The following is a 21899-nucleotide window of genomic DNA, read 5'->3' on the forward strand; positions in this document are numbered from 1 at the left end:
AACACACTGCAAACAACTCCCTCCTCATAAACGAAACTAATGTATTCACAGCAGCATTTGTATTCTAATATATTACTCAGAAAAATTAGTAGGTTTCATAGCATGAAAATCCAAGTAAATGTAGAGATCTAAGCATTAAATAAAGGTATATATTAAAGAAAAATCAAGACTGTAAACCTGTATCCATGCTGCATTTGAAACCCATTCAATTCATATAAACAGTAAACATCAACACTCAATTGTGGGCATGGTTAGTGATTAGTCATTACTCCTGTACCAGAAGAATTGAAGGAAAAAATAAATAACTTATCAAAGCACTGTCCTAACACTATTTGTATTACAACCTATTTTGTGTGGCAGACTTTGAGACACAGAACCACTTTGTAATTTTAAGAAAACACCAGAAATAAATACATTTGATAAATTTTTATTCTATAAGAGTGGTGTGTTCTGACAAGAATTTCCAGGCTAAATGTCCAAATGCAATTCCTGTGTTCTCTTCAGCACAGCAGGGCCAGGAGCTCCTGGAGCTGAGCAAGGGCCTGGAGCAGCTCCGTGCCCAGGAAAGGCTGAGGGAGCTGGGGCTGCTCAGCCTGGAGAGGAGCCCAGGGAGAGAGAGGGGCCTCAGCCCTGCCTGGGCCTGCCTGGCCCTGTGTCTGTCCCTGTCTGGCCCTGTGTCTGTCCCTGTGTCTGTGCCTGTGTCTGTCTCTGTGGCTGTCCTTAGCTGTCCCTGTGTCTGTCCCTGTGGCTGTCCCTGGCTGTCCCTGTGTCTGTCCCTGTGTCTGTCCCTGGCTGTCCCCGTGTCTGTCCCTGTGTCTGTCCCTGTGTGCAGAGCTCAGAGCAGGCCCAGGCTCTGCTCCAGGCCCAGCAATGGCCCCGAGCCACGGGCAGGGCCTGAGCCCAGCAATTCCCCTCACAGGAGGCACAACTTCTGCCCTGGGCAGAAGAATTGTGAACAAGGCTCAAGGAAAAGGCCTGAAGCTGAGCCAGGGGAGGTTCAGGATGGAGATCAGGGAAAGGTTCTTCCCCCAGAGGGAGCTGGGGCACAGAAGAGGCTCTCCAGGCCAGTGGTCATATCCCCAAGGCTGCCAAGAAGCTCAAGAAGATTTTGGACAACGCTGTCAGGCACATGGTGTGACTCTTGGGCTGTCCTCTGCAGGGCGAGAGGTTGGACTGGATGATCCTTGTAGGTCCCTTCCCTTGTGATTCTATGATTCTAAACCACCAGTAAGAATAATTTCCAGAATATTTCCTCCCAGTTTAGAACATTTTGGGATTATGGTTTATTGCCTTCAAGCACATTAAGGTTTGAAGAATTGTGCCCAAATGCAATATACTGACATTTGTACTTTCTCAGTGATGGTTGTTTCGAATGGTTTATCTGTCTAGCTGGTATCAATCCCTGCCGCTCCACCATCTCGGCTGAAGGAGCAGATCAGATATTATTTTCAAGACTTGTTTCAGCAGTGTTCAGCGACAGAAGAGTTGCAGCCCTTGATCTGAAATGATCTCTGTAGCACAGTTTTCTGAGCACAGCTGGCCAAACCTGGACACCGAGTTCGTTGCAATCTGAGAGCCAAATAACACCTTTGAATAAAGTGATAATTTAACAGGACATAAGAAATATTAGATAATTTAACAAGACATAAGAAATACTGAGGAAGGAGAACTTGCTAAAATATTTGTGTTTTTTATAGTACTAATCTGTTCAAGGAAGGAAGAAAATAAAACAGTAGCTTCTGAATCCCATCCCTCAAAAGGCTTTTGAAAAACCATGAAGATGTGAAGGCATTTGAAAAACTAAATTGTGACAATTTTCTTGGACTGATTCTTTTTCAGGATAGCCTCAATAGTCTGTATCCAGTATGAACATTTCCCTAGAAAGAAAATTTCTGGAAATAAGCCTTCCCCCTGCTCCCTTTTGAATGTTGCCATTTGGGCATCAAAAAGCTGAGAGAGACGGCTATTTTGGGGAAAAAAAAAAGAAAAAAAAAGGGGGCAAGAAATATGATACTGTTGATACAGCAGAGTCTGTGTGCATTTTGTGGGAGAAAAATCTGCTTTACCTTTCTGCTGGAAACATTTCTGTGCAACCAGCCTTGAAGAACAGAAAAAGGGCTGCTATAATGTTCAAAAAATATTTATTAAAAAAAGAAAAGAACAAGAAAGAGAGAGAGGTTCTTACCTCTCTTCTTCTCCTTAAATGAGAGCATTGCAAAGATTTGCATACAAGCCCACTTGAGTATTTGTGCTGCAGCACATCTGGCAATTATCTTACAAGAGAATTGCCACGGGCTTGGCATTACCGCGAGGAGCAGGGAGCGTTTGAAGGCACAGAAGAAAAGGGATATTCCAGCCTTCTACCAGCTACCTTGAACATACTTCATGTTTAATTTCCCTCTGTTGCCAGAGGCACTGTGTTGTTATGACAGCTGATCTGCCATGGAATAGCTGTAAAGGAAAATCAACAAAGGATCGCTCCAGCGATTCTCGGCGCAATTTATCGGCGCTCGTGTCTGGCGGCTGCTGCCGCCTGTCGGGGTAATGACACATGATGGGTGATTAAAGTGCAAGTCCCTAAATCAAAGCTGTGCCAGCACTTTGAAGAGGCAGAAAGCAGCATTTAGACCCCTGTTCTTTTCTGGTTGTGGGAGGACCTCGTTAGGGAAAGAAATGGGCTGTTTTGTTAACAAGAGGGAGCGCCTGCATCCAGGGAGATCTCATCCAAGATTCACTCGTGGCGTCTTTTGGACTGTGCATTTCATGAAAATAAACCATTGGAGTCATGAAAAGAAACAATTAGAGTAATGAGAATAAACTATTTGAGTCATAGAATCATGGAACAGTTTGGGTTGGAATGGACCTTAAAGGTCATTGAGTTCCAACCGCCCTGCTATGGGCAGGAACACAAAATTAAAACATAAAGGGTCTGAAGTTCATCACCACTGACTTGGAGTTGGACAGTTCATTCACAACCTCATGTTTAACACAGTTTTTACCTTTGATTGCCAAGAAATTGGTGGTAAAAGAGGGAGAGAGCTGCCTGTCATGAGGGCAAGGGCAAAGATGGGCAAGAGCAGCTCACCAGCTCAGCAGGACTGATTTGGGCATGAGAGTAGCTCATGCAATTCAAGGAAGAGTAGCTTGCAATTCAAGAAAATTATTTTTTGTTTTCTTTGCCTTTGCCCCACTCTTTCATTCTCAGGACACGTGCAAGCCATCTAGCTAGAAATTTTTACCAATCTTGGCTAATTTTGCCCATTTCACGAAAGTGTACCCTACTTGAGATAACTGCAAAATAAGGATGAAGAATCAAATAAATGAAAAAGCCTTTAAAAAAATGGCAGAATGTCAGAAGAAGAAAACAGTAAATCAGGGCACACAAAAAGAGAAGGGAGCTTTTGTCTTGCTTTGTTTTTCCACAGAAAATAGTATTTGCAGACCACGGGACTGAGAGAAAAATGGAGCAAAGAAAGATTAAGAAATATCAAAATAACTGGGCTCAGGTGAATTTGACATAGCATTATTGCTGTCTTTCTTATAAGTGTTTTTGGAGGTATTAGAGACAGTGATTTTAAGCTTTCTTTACCACATATCATGAATAATCTATCTTTGCAAATGTAGAACAGGCAATGCCACCCTTACTGACACCTTGTGGGATACATGCATTTTAATGAGAAATTGGCTTTTTATACACAAACAAAAGTAGCAGTTGGGCTGATCTCCACATTCGTGTGCTCTCAGCAAGGAATTATTTTCCCAAAGACTAAAATGAGCATTTAGAGGCACCCTGGTGAGCAGAGCACAGTGAGTTCTCCATCACAGCTTGCTGGCTTTGCTGCTGGTGTCGCAGCAGAGCAAACTCATTTGCCTGGTCACATGGAAACTGTCCCTTTATCCAGCCTGGATAAAACTTCACAGGCAGAGCTTTCCATCCATCTCAATAAACAAATGCTGCAGTGCTTCAGCCATATGGTGGAACAACTGTTAGCTTGCAGAGGAGAAAAGAGCTCCACCATTCGGTCTCCATCCATAACGATTTTCTGGGTTTATTTGTGGGTTTTTTGTTATATTTTATTTCTTTTGCAGTAGCGTGTGTGACTGAGGTCTCTTTGCTCCATGAGTTGTGTGAAGATGGTGAGGAACAAATGTGGCCTGGAAGAGGTCATGGTCAACATGGGCAAACAGCAGTGTAAGAGAGGCAGGGGCAGCAAAAACATGACAAGATGCAGGAACAGCCTCCACATTTTACCAGTTTTACCAGGCCCCCTTTCCCCACCAGCCTCTTCTCCTGTTATTCCATCAGCTGTTGTCATAAGCAACAATTTTTAAAGTTTTTTTTTCAGAAAAAAGTCTAAGTGGTGAAATTTGGCATTGAAAGAATTAGCTGGGATTAGCATGTTCCTGCTGGAAGGAGCTGTGGATCTGACTGACAGCTTTAGGTTTATGTATTAAACACATATAATGCCAATAGCTAAGCATATTTGAAGGGAAAGTGAATGAAGCAATTCTGTTTTCTTGGCAGACAGGATTTGTTGGAAATGTTTTGATGATCAGATTAAAACTTGTGAGGCTCCACACTGTCACAAAAAGAAGTGATAGATTTAAGAAGGGGCAGGGCTAATGTGGTTGCCTCCAACAGATTATTTACACAGGAACATGCAAGCCTTAATGCAAGCTTGCTTTTCAGGAGGTAATTTTTTCAGGATACCATTCTATCACATTATATACAGCCCCTAAAGTGGAATTAGGAAGTGTGACATTTATTCAGATGAAGGCAGGCAGTCTGTTTTAAGCAGTCATCTCTTCCCCTGTGACTCCCAGGCAACCTTTAAATAATTTTAGTTCTTCCCTTCATGTTAAAGGCTCATTATCCTTTATAGAAATTCTTCAGAAGTCTTCTCATCCCAAGCACCAGGAGTCATTTCTCAAGACAGCACTAGATGCCTTGTTCCAGATCTCTCATAACTTTCTAATATTGTGTGTCTTAGTGAATATGGAATTTGGGAACTACTAATCCTTGAATCACAAGAAGAGAAAAATTCACTGGTCATGATTTTTTATGTCCATTCCTTGAAAAGAAAGGGAGCAGGACAATAGCTGCTAAATGAAAATTTTCTGCCCTGTGGTTCCTGATTCAGCATTGATGCTGGCAGCTTGCTCTTTTCACATTTCTGATGGTATTCCTGAAGCCTCTTTCTTTCTTTTTTTTTTTAATTTTCTTTTCCTGTTTCTTTGCACTCCCTTCTCATGCAATCTCCCTTCAACTAAGAATTTGGATCAGCTCCTCTGACACGAAGGTGTCACTCGAAAAACACTGAGGCACTAAATAAATGAATATTTGGAATTGTTACAATTTCTCCCTTAGCACTGAGAGTTATGTTAAGCAAGCCAAGCTGGTTTATAGCTTGACATAGGTTTTTACTAGGAAAAAAATCCATCCATTTTAGAGGTAGCAAGTAATTAAAATAGATTAAATCAATTTTCATCCTGCCCAGTCCTGAACTACTGAAACAAAAAAACTCCTACTCTCTTTTGGCAATAAAGGTCAACATCTTTTTTGTTTAGATACAGGTGACAATGGAAATTCTGAAGGAGTAAAGCATCAGCTCATTTAAGAGATTTTTTAATAAGATCTGTGAAAGGTAAAATTTTATCCAGCAGAGTTACTAATAGAGTAGGTAAAAACTTTATCACACAAGGAGGAGAAGAATCTCCTGTGCACGAGTGGGTTTATTTCCAAGTTCAGTGATGCCATCAGTGGTTAGCACCTGCCTGCATGAGGTATTTGTGCCACAAGGAACAAGAAGTGAAGGAATTAAATGTAGAGGGACTGCTGCTATGTTTTTTTCTTTCTGAGGGTCAGTCTAATTTCATGATCAGTGACCAAATCCATCTAAGCCACTCTGCTTTTTCTATCAGATGTGAGCTACTGCTCTTGGATAACCCATAAATAGACTGAAGGAAGGTAGGAAGGCAATTTGTCACAAGGAAGCCACAAAAATATGCATCAGTGCTAACCCTTGTTTATGTTTTGGAAGCTGTTTCTTACTTACCAACTCTGTCACCCAGAAACAACTGCATGGGCCAGGTCTCACCCTCCACCTCTGCCTGAAGAAGGCATTTAGGGTGACCTTGTGGAGAAGGATCAACTAATCAAGAATACCATGAGTTTCATGAAGGAAGACCAATGTTTTTATCTAGAGGAGGGCTAAACTTGAGGACCAGGGTCCAGGAACAGGATCCACACAGAAAAAGGAAACCATGAATGAGAAGAGAGATGAAAGGCAAATCCAAGTCCTCACTTTGGAGCCAATCCACCTGACCAGGTGCAAATATTATGAGCCACAACCACACCACCAGAACAGGGGATCCAGCCATAATGCAGCCCATTTCACCAGAGCATCTTGTCCTTAAGGAGTGTTTGATGGAAGCTCAGGCTCTGCCCCTTCCACGCACACCCCAGCACCCTCCCAGTGCTCTGGAGTGGACTGGTGTCAGTGTGGGTGTGTGAGGGGCACAGGCTGCTCCCTGCTATCTCAGAGCCAGAGGGGTTTTCATTAGATTCAAACAGCAGCTGCCTCCCCAGGGAAGCTCCTGCTCTTATTTGATAAGGGATGCTCTTTTATCACACATGAAACTGCATGCAGTGATCAGACAGGCAGCGTGCATGGCTGCCAAGCAGAGGGAAGCTGGCTCTGGTAGAATATTACAGCAGTGCCTCACTCCTGCAAGGGAAGATTGGCCCAAAACTGGCCAGTTCTGCAAACCACAGAAGCTGGAACTTCTACCAGCCCACAGAAAAAATGTCCAATTAATATATTTGGTGGAGGGGTCATCATGTTGTTTTTTAGAAGATAGAATCACTATTCTAAATTAGAGTCAAATGTTTGACACTCTTAAATTTACTTAGTTATTAATTCTCAACAACAAACAACACCCCTCAACCTAAACATTAATGGTCTAAAGTGCACTCTCCAGTAGAGAATAATTCTATTTTTTTTCCTTTCTGGAAAAAAAAAATCTTTTTACTTTCAAGGGCAAAACTTTTTCAAGGTAATTGGCATCCCAGAACTTCAAAGCATTCTGTAAATCTTCAAAAACCTTTCAAAACATGAAAGTACATAGTGTGGTCACCTCCTTCAGTACTGGTCTGACAGGTCATCCAGGAACATTTGGCACGCTGATGTGTCAATACTCTCTTTCTTCCTCTAGTGAGAGAAATTATATTATCTCTACACCTTTTTTTTCCCATTATACTTCCTCTATTTTCCAAACTGTGTTGATGTTTCAAGGAATTATAGCTAATATGAACTTGAAAACTGGACTGCTTTTGTCTCTTGAACCTGGAAAGTACAGCAATTAGAGCTTGTGCAATTAGATAGATTTTCCAAAAATTACCTGGCCAAGGCAAAATAACTACTATGGCTGCATCTACAAAATCTTAGAGTATGTTGTAATATCTTGTGATATCTACCTATAGTAATTGCACATATAGTTTCCATCTATGACACATTAAGAATTGTTAAAGTATCTTTTGAAGCCACATTTCCTTCAGCTTCTGAGATTTATGACAATTGCTGTGGGGATTTCTCCATTGTTATTTTTTTTTTGTACTCCTGAACAACTTTCTTATTTTCCCTTCATGACTCAGGGATCGCATTCAGACCTGGTACAAATTTGCTTTTCTTCCTGTACCGAACAAAGGTTTTTATTAACCATCCTTACTTCCACAAGGAGCTGAAAGCCCAAATTAAATCAAAATCCAACAAATCCAACCTCTCCCCTCCACCCCCCATTCCCTTCCCTCCACACTACAGATGCAGTAAAGCCTTTTTTTCACTCAATGGCAATATCTGGATCACAGAGAAGCATTTCAGTTCTTACTTTTAACAGTGAGGTACATGGACTTGCTGACGTCTGCTCCCACATCATTGCTGACCTTGCAGAGGTAGTATCCACTGTCTTCTTCCAGCACATGTTTGATCAGCAAGGAGCCGTTTGTGAGCAGCTGGATGCGGCCGTTCAGCGCGATCGGCTGGAACTGGGGAACCCCAGCACCTGCAGCAAGGAACCCGCGGAGAAAGGTTAAAAAGCATCTCATGGTTTTGTTTTTAACAAGGCACAAGATGCAGCTTCCTGTTCTTAGAGGCTCGGGGCAATGAAAATGGCTTTTGGCATCATCAGAATGAACAGGATCATTTGTTATTGTTTTAGGCTGGGGGTGTGTATTCTATTTCTGTCTGTTAGAGAAAACAGAAACACAGCAGAAGCACCAATGCTTCTAAGGCAGCACAGCAGAAATCCTAATAATTCCTTGCTCTCCTCATCCCACTTCAAAATTTGAAGCCTCATGGATTCCCCAGGTCCAGGCAGTGCTGAATTTGTCTGAAAGTTGAGGAAGACAGAACAAAGGACCCAATCCTCCATTCTTGTTCTGATCCATGAGCTGCCTCTCCAGAAGTGCCACAAATTAAGAAAGAAAGTCTGGTAAAAGGTTTTTGCCCAAGAAAATGCAAGGGACCACTGAGAGGGACCTCAGCACTGTAAATATTTTTCCTGGGGGCTAAAATAGTTCTCAATGCCCATGAATATGGGACTAATTATCCATTGAGAAAATCTGTGCAGCAGAAACACAGCAGAAGCACCAATGCTCTAACAGATGACCCTCACGTTTTTTTCTCAGTATAAACACTCTCATAATTCATGCAAATATTTGCTCTCATTGTGCCAGAGTGTCCCAAGTTTTCCTGAAGGACAAACAAGAACTGCCAGTGTTGGTGAGTGTGGGACAGCTCAGAGTTGAAGGTCTGTGGAGATTCTCTGTGCAGGTTCAGAGACCCCTGCTCACAACAGCTGGAGCCTTCCTCCCTGTGCCTTCACAATCCAGACTCCCCTCCAGCTTTCTCTTTCCACATTCATAGATAGAACTGCTTTTTAAAAAGGACAGCAGTCCTCTGGAGGGAAAATAACCTCCTGTTTTAGTTTGGGGGTGTGTGTTCTATTCCCATCTGTCAGAGTTGGGGCAGTTCTCTGCTGTTCCTGGGGCAGTTTTTCCTTTCTCTCTCCCACAGCCAACCCTCCCTCCAGGAGATCTCTGCTGTCCATGGCCACTGAGCGTCCCTGCAGGGCTGATCCAATCCCAGCATCCCATGGGGAGATGCTCCGCCCAGGGGAGGAGCCAAGCATTCCTACCTGGATCCAATCTGAGCCTGGCACAGCACAGCAGCCTTTGCCCCCTGCATTGCCAGAGGAGCAGCTTTCTGCTGCCCTGCATGGCCAGAGGGAGCCCAGGCCCATCTGCAGCAGCCCTGGAGCTGCAGAGGAAAACTCCCCCCTTGTGCAGGATCCCTGCTGCAGCAGAGCCACAGCTGGCACTGCAGGAGGGCTGAGCCCCCATGGGATGGGGCTGGGACACCCCCTGACACACTGGGGACAGGGGATGGTCTGACTCTGGCAGTGTTGGTTTGTATTACTTCATTTTATTTTTTCCCTAATAAAAAACTGTTATTCATATCCCCATATCTTTGCCTGAGAGCCCCTTTAATTTCAAGATTATAATAATTTGGAGGGAGGGGGTTTACATTTTCCATTTCAAGGCAGTCTCCTGCCTTCCTTAGCAGACACCTGTCTGTTCAAACCAAGACAGTTATCCAAACTGAATTCATTGCATGCAAATAAGCAATGCAACAGCAGCAATAATTTTCCCATGTTAAAGGGGCAAAAGGAGGACCAAGCAGAAGAACCAGGAAGGGGGAGAGAGGAAATGAAGATTTTCAGCCCTTTCATGGGTGAAAAGGCACATTTGTTGTACATTTAGAGGCTGCTGAATTATTGACAATTACAGCTGAACAGTCATGGCAGTATGCATCCCTAATGCAAACAGCAAATGAATTTCTTATGACTGAGAGGGATGTCTGCTGTAGTAAACATGGCACACTCAGGGGACCTCAAGGCCCTTGTTTATGAAACCCTGGATAACATGGAAAACCACATCAGTGACTGCTCCTCTTGTTTCCTGCTACAGCTGATGGACTGGTGACACAAAATAAATCTCTGTTCTGCCATGTTTGCAGCCAGGATTTATTGAGAAAGTGCATTGTTAAAAAACCCTCAAAACTATCCACAAAAAAACCCTAAATAAAACAAAACAACAAAAAGCTCAGACCACTGATCAGACATTTTTGGCAGCACTGTAAAAATGGAAGGTCCATAAAAACAGGAAGCCAAAGATTTTTGTATCAAGTTTGGTTTTAAGAAAGAACATACTTTTCCTTGGAAATAAGATACTGGGTAATTTAGGGAACAGAAAACAGGATCCTACTGTACTGTCACAACAAGTTCAGGTTCCTCCAACATTAAAGACTCCCTAAATGTATATCAAGACACATTTCTTGTAAAAAAATACTTTGGCAGCAGACATGGGATTTTTCAGGGAAGTCAAAATGTACTCTTCTTCAATGGAATTCTCTCACACTATTTTCTGTACACAAAGTTAATATCTGTCAACATTAATCACTATAAACAGTTGGCTGAGTCAACCCAGAAGGAAATACAGTGAATAAATATTATGGGGAATTATTTAGTGTAACATAGTGAGCTAGAACAACCTACAAATACAACACCTAGAATATTAAAAAAAAATAATCTGACATGTATATCAAAAATACTGGATCGAAAGAGTCTGCTTTGGGAACTTATGGCTTGAAGGCCTGGTGATCAATACTATGAGCCTAAAAATGCCACAACGATAATGTTTTCATACAAAATTTAGTTGCCATTGTTGATTTTTCACCTATTTTAGTCATGTGCTTGTCCCATTATTCTTTTTGTCAGCTTTTTCCTTTAACAAGAAATTTTTCCTGTCATTTTGTTGGAATGCATATTTATGCTTTACTAACTGTAGATGCCTGCCCACTGCCATTGATTGCCCACTCACTTCCTGTGTTTCTTCACATGAAAAATTGTGGGAACAATTTAGTACTCACAGAAAAAAAGGGGCTGATACTCCTGAGGACAGCTACTGGAAAAACTGGAAAAAAATTGTGCAGCAGTTTGCAAAGTTTTCTTAATCTGCAGACACATTTTTACTGCTATTGCAGCCAAAGTCCTTCCTGAGCAGGAGAGAATCTTATCATGTACATCTGCATGGATGAGTCTGAAAGGGGATTTATCCAACTACTCCATGATTCTACCATTCCAATATTGGTTATTTATCTCCTCACAGGTAATTACAACTCATCTAGCTTGGCTTGTGCTCCTTCAGCATACAAAGAGAATAAACCAGAATTGTCTCTTTGTGGTCTATATTCAGAATTAAAATACCACATACCACTGAGATTATTGGAATTTGGAATACTGCATGCTTGCAACAAACCCTAATTTATCAATGAGAACACAAATAGTCTTTAATATGGACTTTTCTCTCACTCTTTTTTCTTCAAATACAATTTGAATATTTACAATTAGATCCTAAGAAAACAAAAAATGACATGCAGCAATACATAAAGATTTCTTCTCAATAGCACCTCATTTTGTTTTTTAAGGAATTAACTCATTTAGATTTGGTACAGAGCTTGCAGAAAGTGGTTTTTTGCTAAAACCTTCCAGAAGACAGCTGGCCAGAAGATGCAATCTATCAGGCAGCACATTTTAACTAAAAAGCAGTCAATTTCCTATGGTTACGGAGGGTCAAGTGGGGCCACTTTTAATGCTCTGTTACACGAGGAGAAAATGTTAAAGCATTATGTAAAGCTCATACTGAATTACTGCTTATGCTAATGCTACCTGACCTTCCATTTTTTGCTGAAAAGATGTGATTGGCCATATTGTCACAAATTTTGAAGGGGAGGGAAAAAAAGCAGCCAAATGCTGCTGGTGAACCTTGTTGGTTGTTTCAATTAAAGCTGTGTCTGTTCTCTCCCAGCCACCCCTTTCATCCCTTGCCTGCTGAGCTGATACGGGCTCACAGGCACAGCCAGGACATCTCCAGAGCAGAGCAAAAGTCCAACCAGCTCAGCCTTGTGTGGGACAGTGACCAGAACTTTGTGCTGGGGTGTTGGGACCCTGGATGCTGAGAATCTCAGACTTTCTGTGCTGCCAGGCACTGACCCCCAAGAGAACACTGCATTGACCTGAGGCCATGGAGAAGCTTCCAAAATGGAATGACAAAACTGGGATTGTGGATGTGGAGTTTGAATAGAAGTGTGTGATATCACAGGGTGGGAAACTCAGAGTTTAAGTGTTTAGAATACAGGAATAGATAGAAAGCAAGATGGAGGTTTTAGGGTGCTGGTCCTTCTTCTTCACCTTCTTCTCCTTCTTCTTCACCTTCTTCTCCATGGGTGTGGGTGGTTTTGTGGAATTGGATAAAAAAGTCCCCATTGTGGGCACAGGTGGTTGGTTATTGGGTTAAAAGTAAAAATAATTAAGGTGTCATTTTTTAATTGGACAGTTTATCCTTAAAAGGCCTTGTAGAAAGAGAGATACATCTCCATTTTTAGGTTGTTAAAGTACTGCAGAACTCACAGTTTATGGGACTGTAACAGAAATAAGAACTAATCAACATCTAAATCCAAACAAGAAATACCATCTCACACATTTAATCCCAACCTTGGCAAAAAAGAAGCGAAGAATCCATTACTGGGGTAGATGATTTATGAGGAACAAAACACGACTGGTATGTCCCTCATTGGACCCTGCTGCTCCCTGGCAAATTGGAGATTAAAATGGCAACTTAGGGGTGAGTGGGATGTTATTGAGGCAGAATTGGCCTGTCCCCAGTGGTCCCCACAGGATTCCTACCTTTAGAGTACTTCCAGACAATGGTAGGAACAGGATAGCCCTCGGCAGAGCAGTTGAGGATGACGGCTTTCCCGTAGATCCCGTCCTGGTCGCTGGGCTGCACCACAAACCTGGGGGGCACTGTGGGAAGGGAGCAAAGGGAGACATCAGAATTCCAGCAATTTATTGGCAATTTATTTGGTATCTCAAAATGGCACAGCAGTCACATGCAGAATTATAACACTTCATGGCGAAAAGCAAAAATTAAAACCAGTTTTTTGATGATCCAGTAACACACTAAGGTTGGTTTTACCAAATAATTCACTTTCTGTGCACAACCTCAATTTATTTCTTACCAGGCATGACAAAACCACCGGTCTTTACAGGATACCAAAATAAGTTTATAAGACCTCTCCATGGGAGAGGTTAAAAATGGAGTAATAGATAAATCATATTATTGTGGACAGAAAATAAATGCTTTCTACCAAAGGTAGGTTTGTCAGATGTCTAAGAACAATGGAATTTCTCTTTTTGCTTTTTTATAACAGTGAACTAGCAAGCTTTAGAAAAAAAAAATATTTTATATAAATAACCTTAGCAAATAATGCTTTTATTAGCAATCAAATCAGTTAGTATTAAAATGAGGGTCTTTGAACCATAACTTCTGATGGGACTTTGCCTCTCCAACCAGCCAGAGAGAGGGTCAACACAATTTGCTTGCATTAAGCTGATAAGAAATCTTATTTCAGTGCATCAATGTACACATATTATTAAACTTATCCTGAGGTAGCATAAAACTACTGCAATGAGTCTTCCACATGTACCTAATTATGCATAAATAAAATAAGAGCTGCTTATATCAAGGCAAAGCTCTACATGTTCCCAATACAGGTAGACAATGAAGAAACAGCTTGTGACAATGTTAGGTCCAAAATTTTGACATGAAAGCCTGATTCCAAATGTCCAAGTCTCAGTAAAACCTAAATATTTGACAAAATAATGAAAAAGGGGCTGAAAGTTGTGAAGACTGTGGAAAATCCTATTAAAATTTTGAATATTGAAAATGTTTAATGGTTGTATTATGGTCAGTTAAAGTCACAGTATTTTGTTGACCCTCTGCTCTTTAGTTCAGAACATGGAAGTGTAAACATCTAAGAGAAAAAGAAGTCACTTAATTGTAGTTTTATTCTACATGTTTTTCATTCTGTTATTTCTCACAGGGCCACAGAGAGTGACTGGGCATGTGACAGACTTTTTTCTTCTCAAATGATTTCTTTTTGCTTTTTTTTGCCTTTTTCCCCCCCTTTTTTCAGCAACACACTGAGTTCTAAGGCAGCACAGCAGAAATCCTTATAGTTCCTTGCTCTACTCATCCCACTGGAAAATTTGAAGCCTCACAGATTGCCCAGATCCAGGCAGTGCTGAATTTGTCTGAAAGTTGAGGAAGACAGAACAAAGGACCCAACCCTCCATCCTTTTCCTGATCCACCCCTGAGCTGCCTCTCCAGAAGTGCCACAAATTAAGAAAGAAAGTCTGGTAAAAGGTTTTAGCACAAGAAAATGCAAGGGACCACTGAGAGGGACCGCAGCACTGTAAATATTTGTCCTGGGGCCTGAAATAGTTCTTAATGCCCATGAATATGGGACTAATTATCCATTGAGAAAATCTGTGCAGCAGAAACACAGCAGAAGCACCAATGCTCTAACACATGACCCTCACGGTTTTTTCTCAGTATAAACACTCTCATAATTCATGCAAATATTTGCTCTCATTGTGCCAGAGTGTCCCAAGTTTTCCTGAAGGACAAACAAGAGCTGCCAGTGTTGGTGTGAGTTCAGAGTTGAAGGTCTGTGGAGATTCTCTGTGCAGGTTAAGAGACCCCTGCTCACAACAGCTGGAGCCTTCCTCCCTGTGCCTTCACAATCCAGACTCCCCTCCAGCTTTCTCTTTCCACATTCATAGATAGAGCTGCTTTTTAAAAAAGGACAGCAGTCCTCTGGAGGGAAAATAACCTCCTGTTTTAGTTTGGGGGTGTGTGTTCTATTCCCATCAGTCAGAGCTGGGGCAGTTCTCTGCTGTTCCTGGGGCAGTTTTTCCTTTCTCTCTCCCACAGCCAACCCTCCCTCCAGGAGATCTCTGCTGTCCATGGCCACTGAGTGTCCCTGCAGGGCTGATCCAATCCCAGCATCCCATGGGGAGATGCTCCGCCCAGGGGAGGAGCCAAGCATTCCTACCTGGATCCAATCTGAGCCTGGCACAGCACAGCAGCCTTTGCCCCCTGCATTGCCAGAGGAGCAGCTTTCTGCTGCCCTGCATGGCCAGAGGGAGCCCAGGCCCATCTGCAGCAGCCCTGGAGCTGCAGAGGAAAACTCCCCCCTTGTGCAGGATCCCTGCTGCAGCAGAGCCACAGCTGGCACTGCAGGAGGGCTGAGCCCCCGTGGGATGGGGCTGGGACACCCCCTGACACACAGGGGACAGGGCACGGTCTGACTCTGGCAGTGTTGATTTGTATCACTGCATTTTAATTTATTTTTTTTTCCCTAATAAAGAACTGTTATTCCTACTCCCATATCTTTACCTAATTGCCCCTTAATTTCAAAATTATAATAATTCATAGGGAGGGGTTTTACATTTTCCATTTCAGGAGAGGCTCCTGCCTTTCTTAGCAGACACCTGGCTGTTCAAACCAAGACATCCCCCTAACTGGACCTTTTCCTCACTATGGCCAAAATGCAAAGCTGTTTATTGCCTAACTACAGAAATGCTCTTTGGAACACAGCTACAAGAAACAGAAGGAAACAGCAGTGATATAGGCAAGAGATTTCTCTGTACTAGAAAATATATTTACTGCTGACAAACACTTTGGCTTTCCAAATGGCTGCCACGCTGAGAAACATTTATTGTAGGTTATGTTAATTCACAATAGGTAAACATTGAACATGAAATCCCAGCAGCAACAGCTCTGGGCAATCACCCATCCTGTTCTAATTATCTACTCAGAGAAAACATTTGCTTCAGTAGCTCCATTTTCATTGTCCTGTGTTTGTTTCATCCTCAAACACACAATGAGGTATTTTCCTGGGCAGGTGAAAAGCACAGTTAGTTGCACAAATAGATTTGATTTTGTACAACTTGGCACGGAGGCATCAGCTTGTTTCACCTCGGTAGCTGTGAGTAAATTTGTGTTTGCATCTTCTGAAAAAATCAATTACAAGCTGCTTATCCATAAAGAGGGATAAAAAAACCAAAGCACAACATGAACCCACCATTCTTACAGGTAAATGATTACAAAAGATACAATGGAGTGACTGATAATTACTGTCCTCCTCTACTACTGAAGAGTGTGAAGAGCAGAATGTAATTTAAAATGTCTTCCAATATAAAATTTCTGTAATTTTTTTATATTTTCCTTCTCTTTGAAAAACATTTTTTCATATTCTTCATTTGCTATGAATAAGACTGGCAAGAAATGCTAAATTTTCAGGAAATTGTTTTATTAAATGAGCAGGCATATGCAGAAAGTTCTGGGAAAAGTTAAGCAAGACTGCTTAGTATAGAATAAATGCAACCAATCTTTAAAATACTATTTGCATTAAAGTTACCTGGTAAATCACACTTTTTGTGTAATCCCATTGCAAATATAGAAAACAAAAGGATGGATGCCAAGTGGAAATATTCTTTGGGCTTTTTAATGGAAATTCTGCCACAATTTTCCACATCTTTTAAGAATTCAGAGAGATATCAATGATATGTTGTGCCTTTAACACTGACAAGCTCTGAACAAGACTTTTCATCACATTGATATCACTGTATTTTTAGTTTTATATAAAACCTAAGTTTTTGTCTCAGATATTCTTGATATTCTCAATTCTAATTACTAATTTCAGTAGAGAGCAATACTAGAATGGTAACTGCCAAAATTAACTTTTGCTCTGGAGCTCCAGGACCAGGTGTATCATCAGAAATCAGAGAATTTCCTTCTTTGGATCCATAAACAAAACTTTAAAAAATTTCATCCCACACCCAGTAACAGAAACAGTTTCTGTGCTCAGTAAAGCTTTGGCCACCCTTTAGGACGGGTTATAAAAATGCCAACTGCTGCTCTGGTTTTGAAGACAAACTCTTGCCACTTAGTCTTAAGACTGCCAATAGAAATCTGAAGAGATGCTACAACAAAATAAAAATTACTCATTTAATGACCTTTCAATTTTTTCTGTATTGCTGTCTAGGTAAAGCCAGAGGATTTTTCTTCTTATATAAATGATGAAAAAGCAAACAGAGCAGACCTTTGCATTTTTTTTTATCTCCTTGCTCACTTGCTTCTCAATTTTATTTAAATTTAATAACTTGTTCTGTGCTATGTACTGCCATAATTCAGAATACAGTGCTGTTAAAAACTTGTTCCAGATTTTGATACTTAGATTTAGATGATAAACCCACATTCATTTTTTCATTATCTTTTGGGAGATTATTAGCCCTTAAAGAAAATATGCTTAGCAAGAATTTAAGCAAGGTAATTTGTCTGATATGTTTGAGTTAATAGAAAAAAGTAAACAATTAGTTCCTCCTCTCTTTAGCTGTAAAATGTGAGACTCCTCTACTCCTTTAGAAGTGAAACTCTCTGAAATTACTCATTAATGGGACAGAAGAGTTCTACTTTTATCATCCTCCTTATCAAGAAGCACAGTTCTTGAGCCTGTGAAGGAGGGCATTTAAAATTGCTTTAACAGTGAGTTTCTGGCGGGCCTTCATTCAATGCAACCCACAGGTCTGTGATGAGAAATGAGCTGTTGAATTATTTAGGGTAAGAGCCATAAGTTGACAGAAGCCAACTCTTTAATGGCTGAACTCAAAGGAGGTAAAAGGTTAAAAAATGAAGGTTAAAAGGAGTTAAAATACCAAAAAAAAAAAAAAAATCCATATTATGTTTAGCAGTCTCAGGTTCTAACTGAGGAAAAACAAAGGGTGAAGCAATCAGAACAGGGTTCAACACCCCAAATCATTCTCCCAGGGCTGCTCCATCTTTTCATTCCCAGCCTGGATGGATCCTGGGGATTGCCCTGACCCATGTGCAGCACCAGCACTTGGTGAGGTTCAGCACCATGGATGGTCCCACATCCACTCCCTGGTTTAAATCTGCTCTGTGCACATGCAGAATCCCTCCTGACCTGCCAGGGACCAGGTGCCAAACTCACACATTCCTTCCCAGACTTCAAATCCCTGCAAGCACCTCTGGCTCCCAGAGATCAGTGCATCCCTCTGGAGAGCAATGATGAAGGCTCCTGCCACGAGCTCCTCTGGTTGGAGTCAGTTAAGAAATAATCTGTGGCACCAGCCTGAAATGCAGTGTTTCATTTTTACATGGAATATTTGTACTTCACATTTGGATCCCACTGTCAGAATGATGGAGGAAGTTTAATCAGCCAAAGCAACCCTTGATGTATTAATGAATGAGATCGTTAAACACTGTACTTTAGCAAAGATGAGCAGTTATTAAATGTGGTCATTGCACCTAAGGGGTCGATTTAGCTGCTTTAGTGAAACCATTTGCTCTGCAGTTCAAGAAAAAAGATGTACTTTTGCAAAATGACACCGTGCCTAGTGATTTGTGTTGATCAGATTTGTCTAATGAATACATTAAATAAGTGAATCTTTTAGGAGTCATCTTCAGAGCCACAATGTAAACACCATCAAAGCAAGTAAAGGAGTTTAGATACCGGCTCTGGCCTTAATCTTCCCTCCCTGCCTTTCTGTCCCAAACTGCATCACCTCAGCACCACCACCAAACATCACAAAAAAGGTGGAAACTCTCCTACCATCTGAAAAATCCAGACTCCTCATTGTGTGTCTAACTATCTAATTATATTCAACACCCCTGGCAAGTGCAAAATGAAAACACATTTAATGCACTAAATGCATTATGGGGGGTTATTCATTATCTAAAGACCTTATCTCAATTTTAACTTATGATGTGTTCACTAACAGCACATATAAAATCATGATTTATGCATCCACTACTATCTTTGAATTCCCCTTTCTGGTAGTATCAGAAAAATTTTGAACTCATTAATACATTTATCAGGTTTTTTTGGTTACCCATTAGAATTCTTTTCACTGCTTTTTACTTCATAAGTACTTCATTTTAGGAAACTCTACAGAAATGAATAACACATGAAAAAGTGTATATAGATTTTTAATCACTCTTAGACGACAGCCTTAATGAGTAAAGTCTTGATTAATTCCTTGTGATGATTTAAGTAGTTGACGGAGAAGATATTTTCCTCATTTCTATCTATGGCTCTCATGACAGGATCCTCTCTTTTCCTTTTTCTTATGGGCATGACTAACAAACCAAGAGTGTGCCAAGAAATAAATTAATAACAATAATAGTAACAACAACAACAATAATAATAAAAACATTAATATTAACAACAACAACAACAACAACAACAACAACAACAACAACAACAACAACAACAACAACAATAATAATAATAACTATTATTATTATTATTATATTATTATTATTATTATTATTATTATTATTATTATTATTATTATTATTATTATTATTATTATTATTTAGGAGGTTTGAGAAGCCCTTCTAGCTGCTGAATTTTTAATGCATTTCCAGAAGATCTGAAGACCAGGATCTGGCAGAACCTACAATTTTGAGAAGGAAAGTTCTGTTCTCATTCACTCGCTTAATTCCACTTCCTACTGAGCTTTCAAAAGATATTCCATAAACATTGGGACTAATCAAGCTTGCTCTTCTGTGGATTTGTATCTCATGCTTGAGGAGAGATTCCAGTTGGAAGAATTCTTGTGTTGGCAGAAGGTTTTGCCTGTTTAGATTCTCTGGTATTACACCTAATATTTCTTATCCATCACCTCTTAATATGAAGTTTGCAGAGCTCAGCTCCACTGGAGGTGTTTTCCCCTCTTCCAGTTAGCCTAAAATTAGCAATAATTTGTGGAGAGAAGCACTGACAGCCCCATGTCCAGAGCATTTGGCTCTGTCTCATTTCTAGGTTCTCACCAAGGGGCTCATGGCAGAGAGAGCTGAGATTGCCCTGAGATGATCCCACCCAGATTCTCCAAAGCTTTATTATCTCACTTTCTCTCAGCTGCTGCTTCCATGTCCTGTGCGATGCTGTGGAAACTGGCCATCCTCTTCCTCTGATATTTAACACAGGGAGGATCCAGCCTTGCTGGCCAAGGGTTTTTAGGGCTCCTCATCCTCCTCATCACCACTTGGTTGCTTTTATAAAGCACGAAATAATTGGAACTGTGAAGATTTGCCATGACGTACCCACAGAATTGAAGAAACCAGTTCTTGTTTTCCTTTTGCCATTTAGCACCCCTGGCACAAAATGGCAGTGCAGCTCAGGTATGAAAAATAATATTTGTAGGAGGAATATAAGAAATCTATTTAACAGACTTTAAACAGGAATATATGATGATGATAAAAAATTGCAGATCTATGGGATTTGACAGAAGATATTGAGGAAAACATATCTGAAGGTGTAAAGATGATGAATTTAGGTTTGTGTATGGAATCTGCAGAAATTTCTGTGTTCACTAATAATTCAAATGAAGCAATGAGCAGTTGGCCTGTGTTTGTTCATTCTCCTTAGGAATGTCTTGACTTTAGATTGTACTTCTAGTCTTCTCCATGCGCTGTAAAATGATGTGGATGCCCATTTAGTTCAGAAACACAATGGCCTGCACTGTTTTAAAACTTTTGAAATGAATACAAGGACAGTCTAAATAAGGAAAAAGGAATTGTGTGGGTAACAGCCATATTTCACCTAATTTTCCTTTCCCATTCACTGTGTGCTCTCATACCAAAATGCACAGTGTGCACAAAAATAAGATTTTCCCAGAACACATCTCCCAGCATTTAGGATAGCAGCATTTAAGTTTAAAGCACACTGCTGAGAAACCCTCAAACAGAAACAAGAGGAGTTAAAGCACCACTTCTCCCTATTTTGGAGAAAAATCACATAGATTATTTAGAAAAATATAATGTTTCAGTTATACAGCACCTATGAACAAAAAGATGAGGAGGGATGAGAAACAGGCAGCAGGAAAACAAGTCTGACTTGAAATGTGTCAGGTCAGATTGGATGCAGAGGAGGAGTGACCACAGGGACTCTTTGGTGGCTCTTTGAGCTCTGACCTCTGTGGGATGAGGCAGCTGCAGCAGTTCAGCACCAGGGAAAGAGGTCAGGGGAGGGTTTTGGCAGAGAATTCAGGTCAGACATGATATTGCGTTTCCCCCTTTTCCTCTGAGTGAGAGATGTTATCTCAGATGCACATCCAAAACTGATTAAAACATTATCATTTAAAGTGACAGCAAGAGAGAGGAGAGGATTTAAGGAGGCTCTGCAGAGCATTACATGGGCAGAAGGATAAGCAAGGGGGGAGCATGGTGTAGCCTTCATAACTTCCTAAAAACTGAGGATCCAAGATTGCTCTCCAAGCCCTTGGGTACAAGCAAGTGGAAAGCTCCTCTCTGTCATGCCCATGGGGTTTTTACACCTCATCAGGAGGTGTAATTAGAGCAGGAAGCGTATGAGGGGGAAATAGAGGTGAAAATGGAGGTGTTGGGGTGAGGGACAGGCTTCCCAAAACTCTTCTGCTGGACAAGAGGGGAAACCTGATTAATGCCTGAAAAGGCAGCAAGAGGCAGATGTGTCCTGGGAACAGAGGTCAGGGCAGGAATTACCCACAGACAGGAGGAGACAGGGAAAGTGCAGTTCAGGCAAAGCCAGGAGAAGTCAGGGCATGGCAGGGCTTGTCCCCAGCAGTGGGGGACGGGGCAGAAATCCCTAGAAAGAGCAGAAATCCCTGCACAGAGCAGAAATCCCTACACTTATGCGTCTCAGCCTGGCAAGGACAGACAGTGGTGGCAGACAACCTGTTCTCAGATGGTAAAACCATCCTGGGAGTAAGAAATTCCTGTAGGAACCCACACAGGGTTGCTGCAGATTCATTCCCATCACTTCCAGAGCTGAATTACAGAAAAGCAGGAAAAATCCCAGCTGGTTTTAGGTGCAGCATTTCTGAGCAGGGCAAACACAGGCAGAAATGTGAGGTTTTCAACCTTGCC

General features: G+C 41.2%; 1 protein-coding gene across 4 annotated transcripts in view; it reads right to left on the reverse strand.

Annotated features, from left to right (window-relative positions):
* Window positions 1-21899, reverse strand: part of DSCAM (DS cell adhesion molecule) — a 472834-nt gene that overhangs the window by 147166 nt on the left and 303769 nt on the right. For all 4 annotated transcript variants that reach the window (XM_064705508.1, XM_064705527.1, XM_064705537.1 and 1 more), the window contains exons 10-11: window positions 12805-12924; window positions 7888-8061 (exon numbers count right to left, since the gene is read on the reverse strand). In XM_064705508.1, coding sequence (XP_064561578.1) covers window positions 7888-8061; window positions 12805-12924 — 294 coding nt within the window. The remainder of the gene's footprint in view (window positions 1-7887; window positions 8062-12804; window positions 12925-21899) is intronic.

Source organism: Zonotrichia leucophrys, chromosome 1, assembly GCF_028769735.1.
Source record: "Zonotrichia leucophrys gambelii isolate GWCS_2022_RI chromosome 1, RI_Zleu_2.0, whole genome shotgun sequence".
NCBI classification, from domain to species: Eukaryota; Metazoa; Chordata; class Aves; order Passeriformes; family Passerellidae; genus Zonotrichia; species Zonotrichia leucophrys.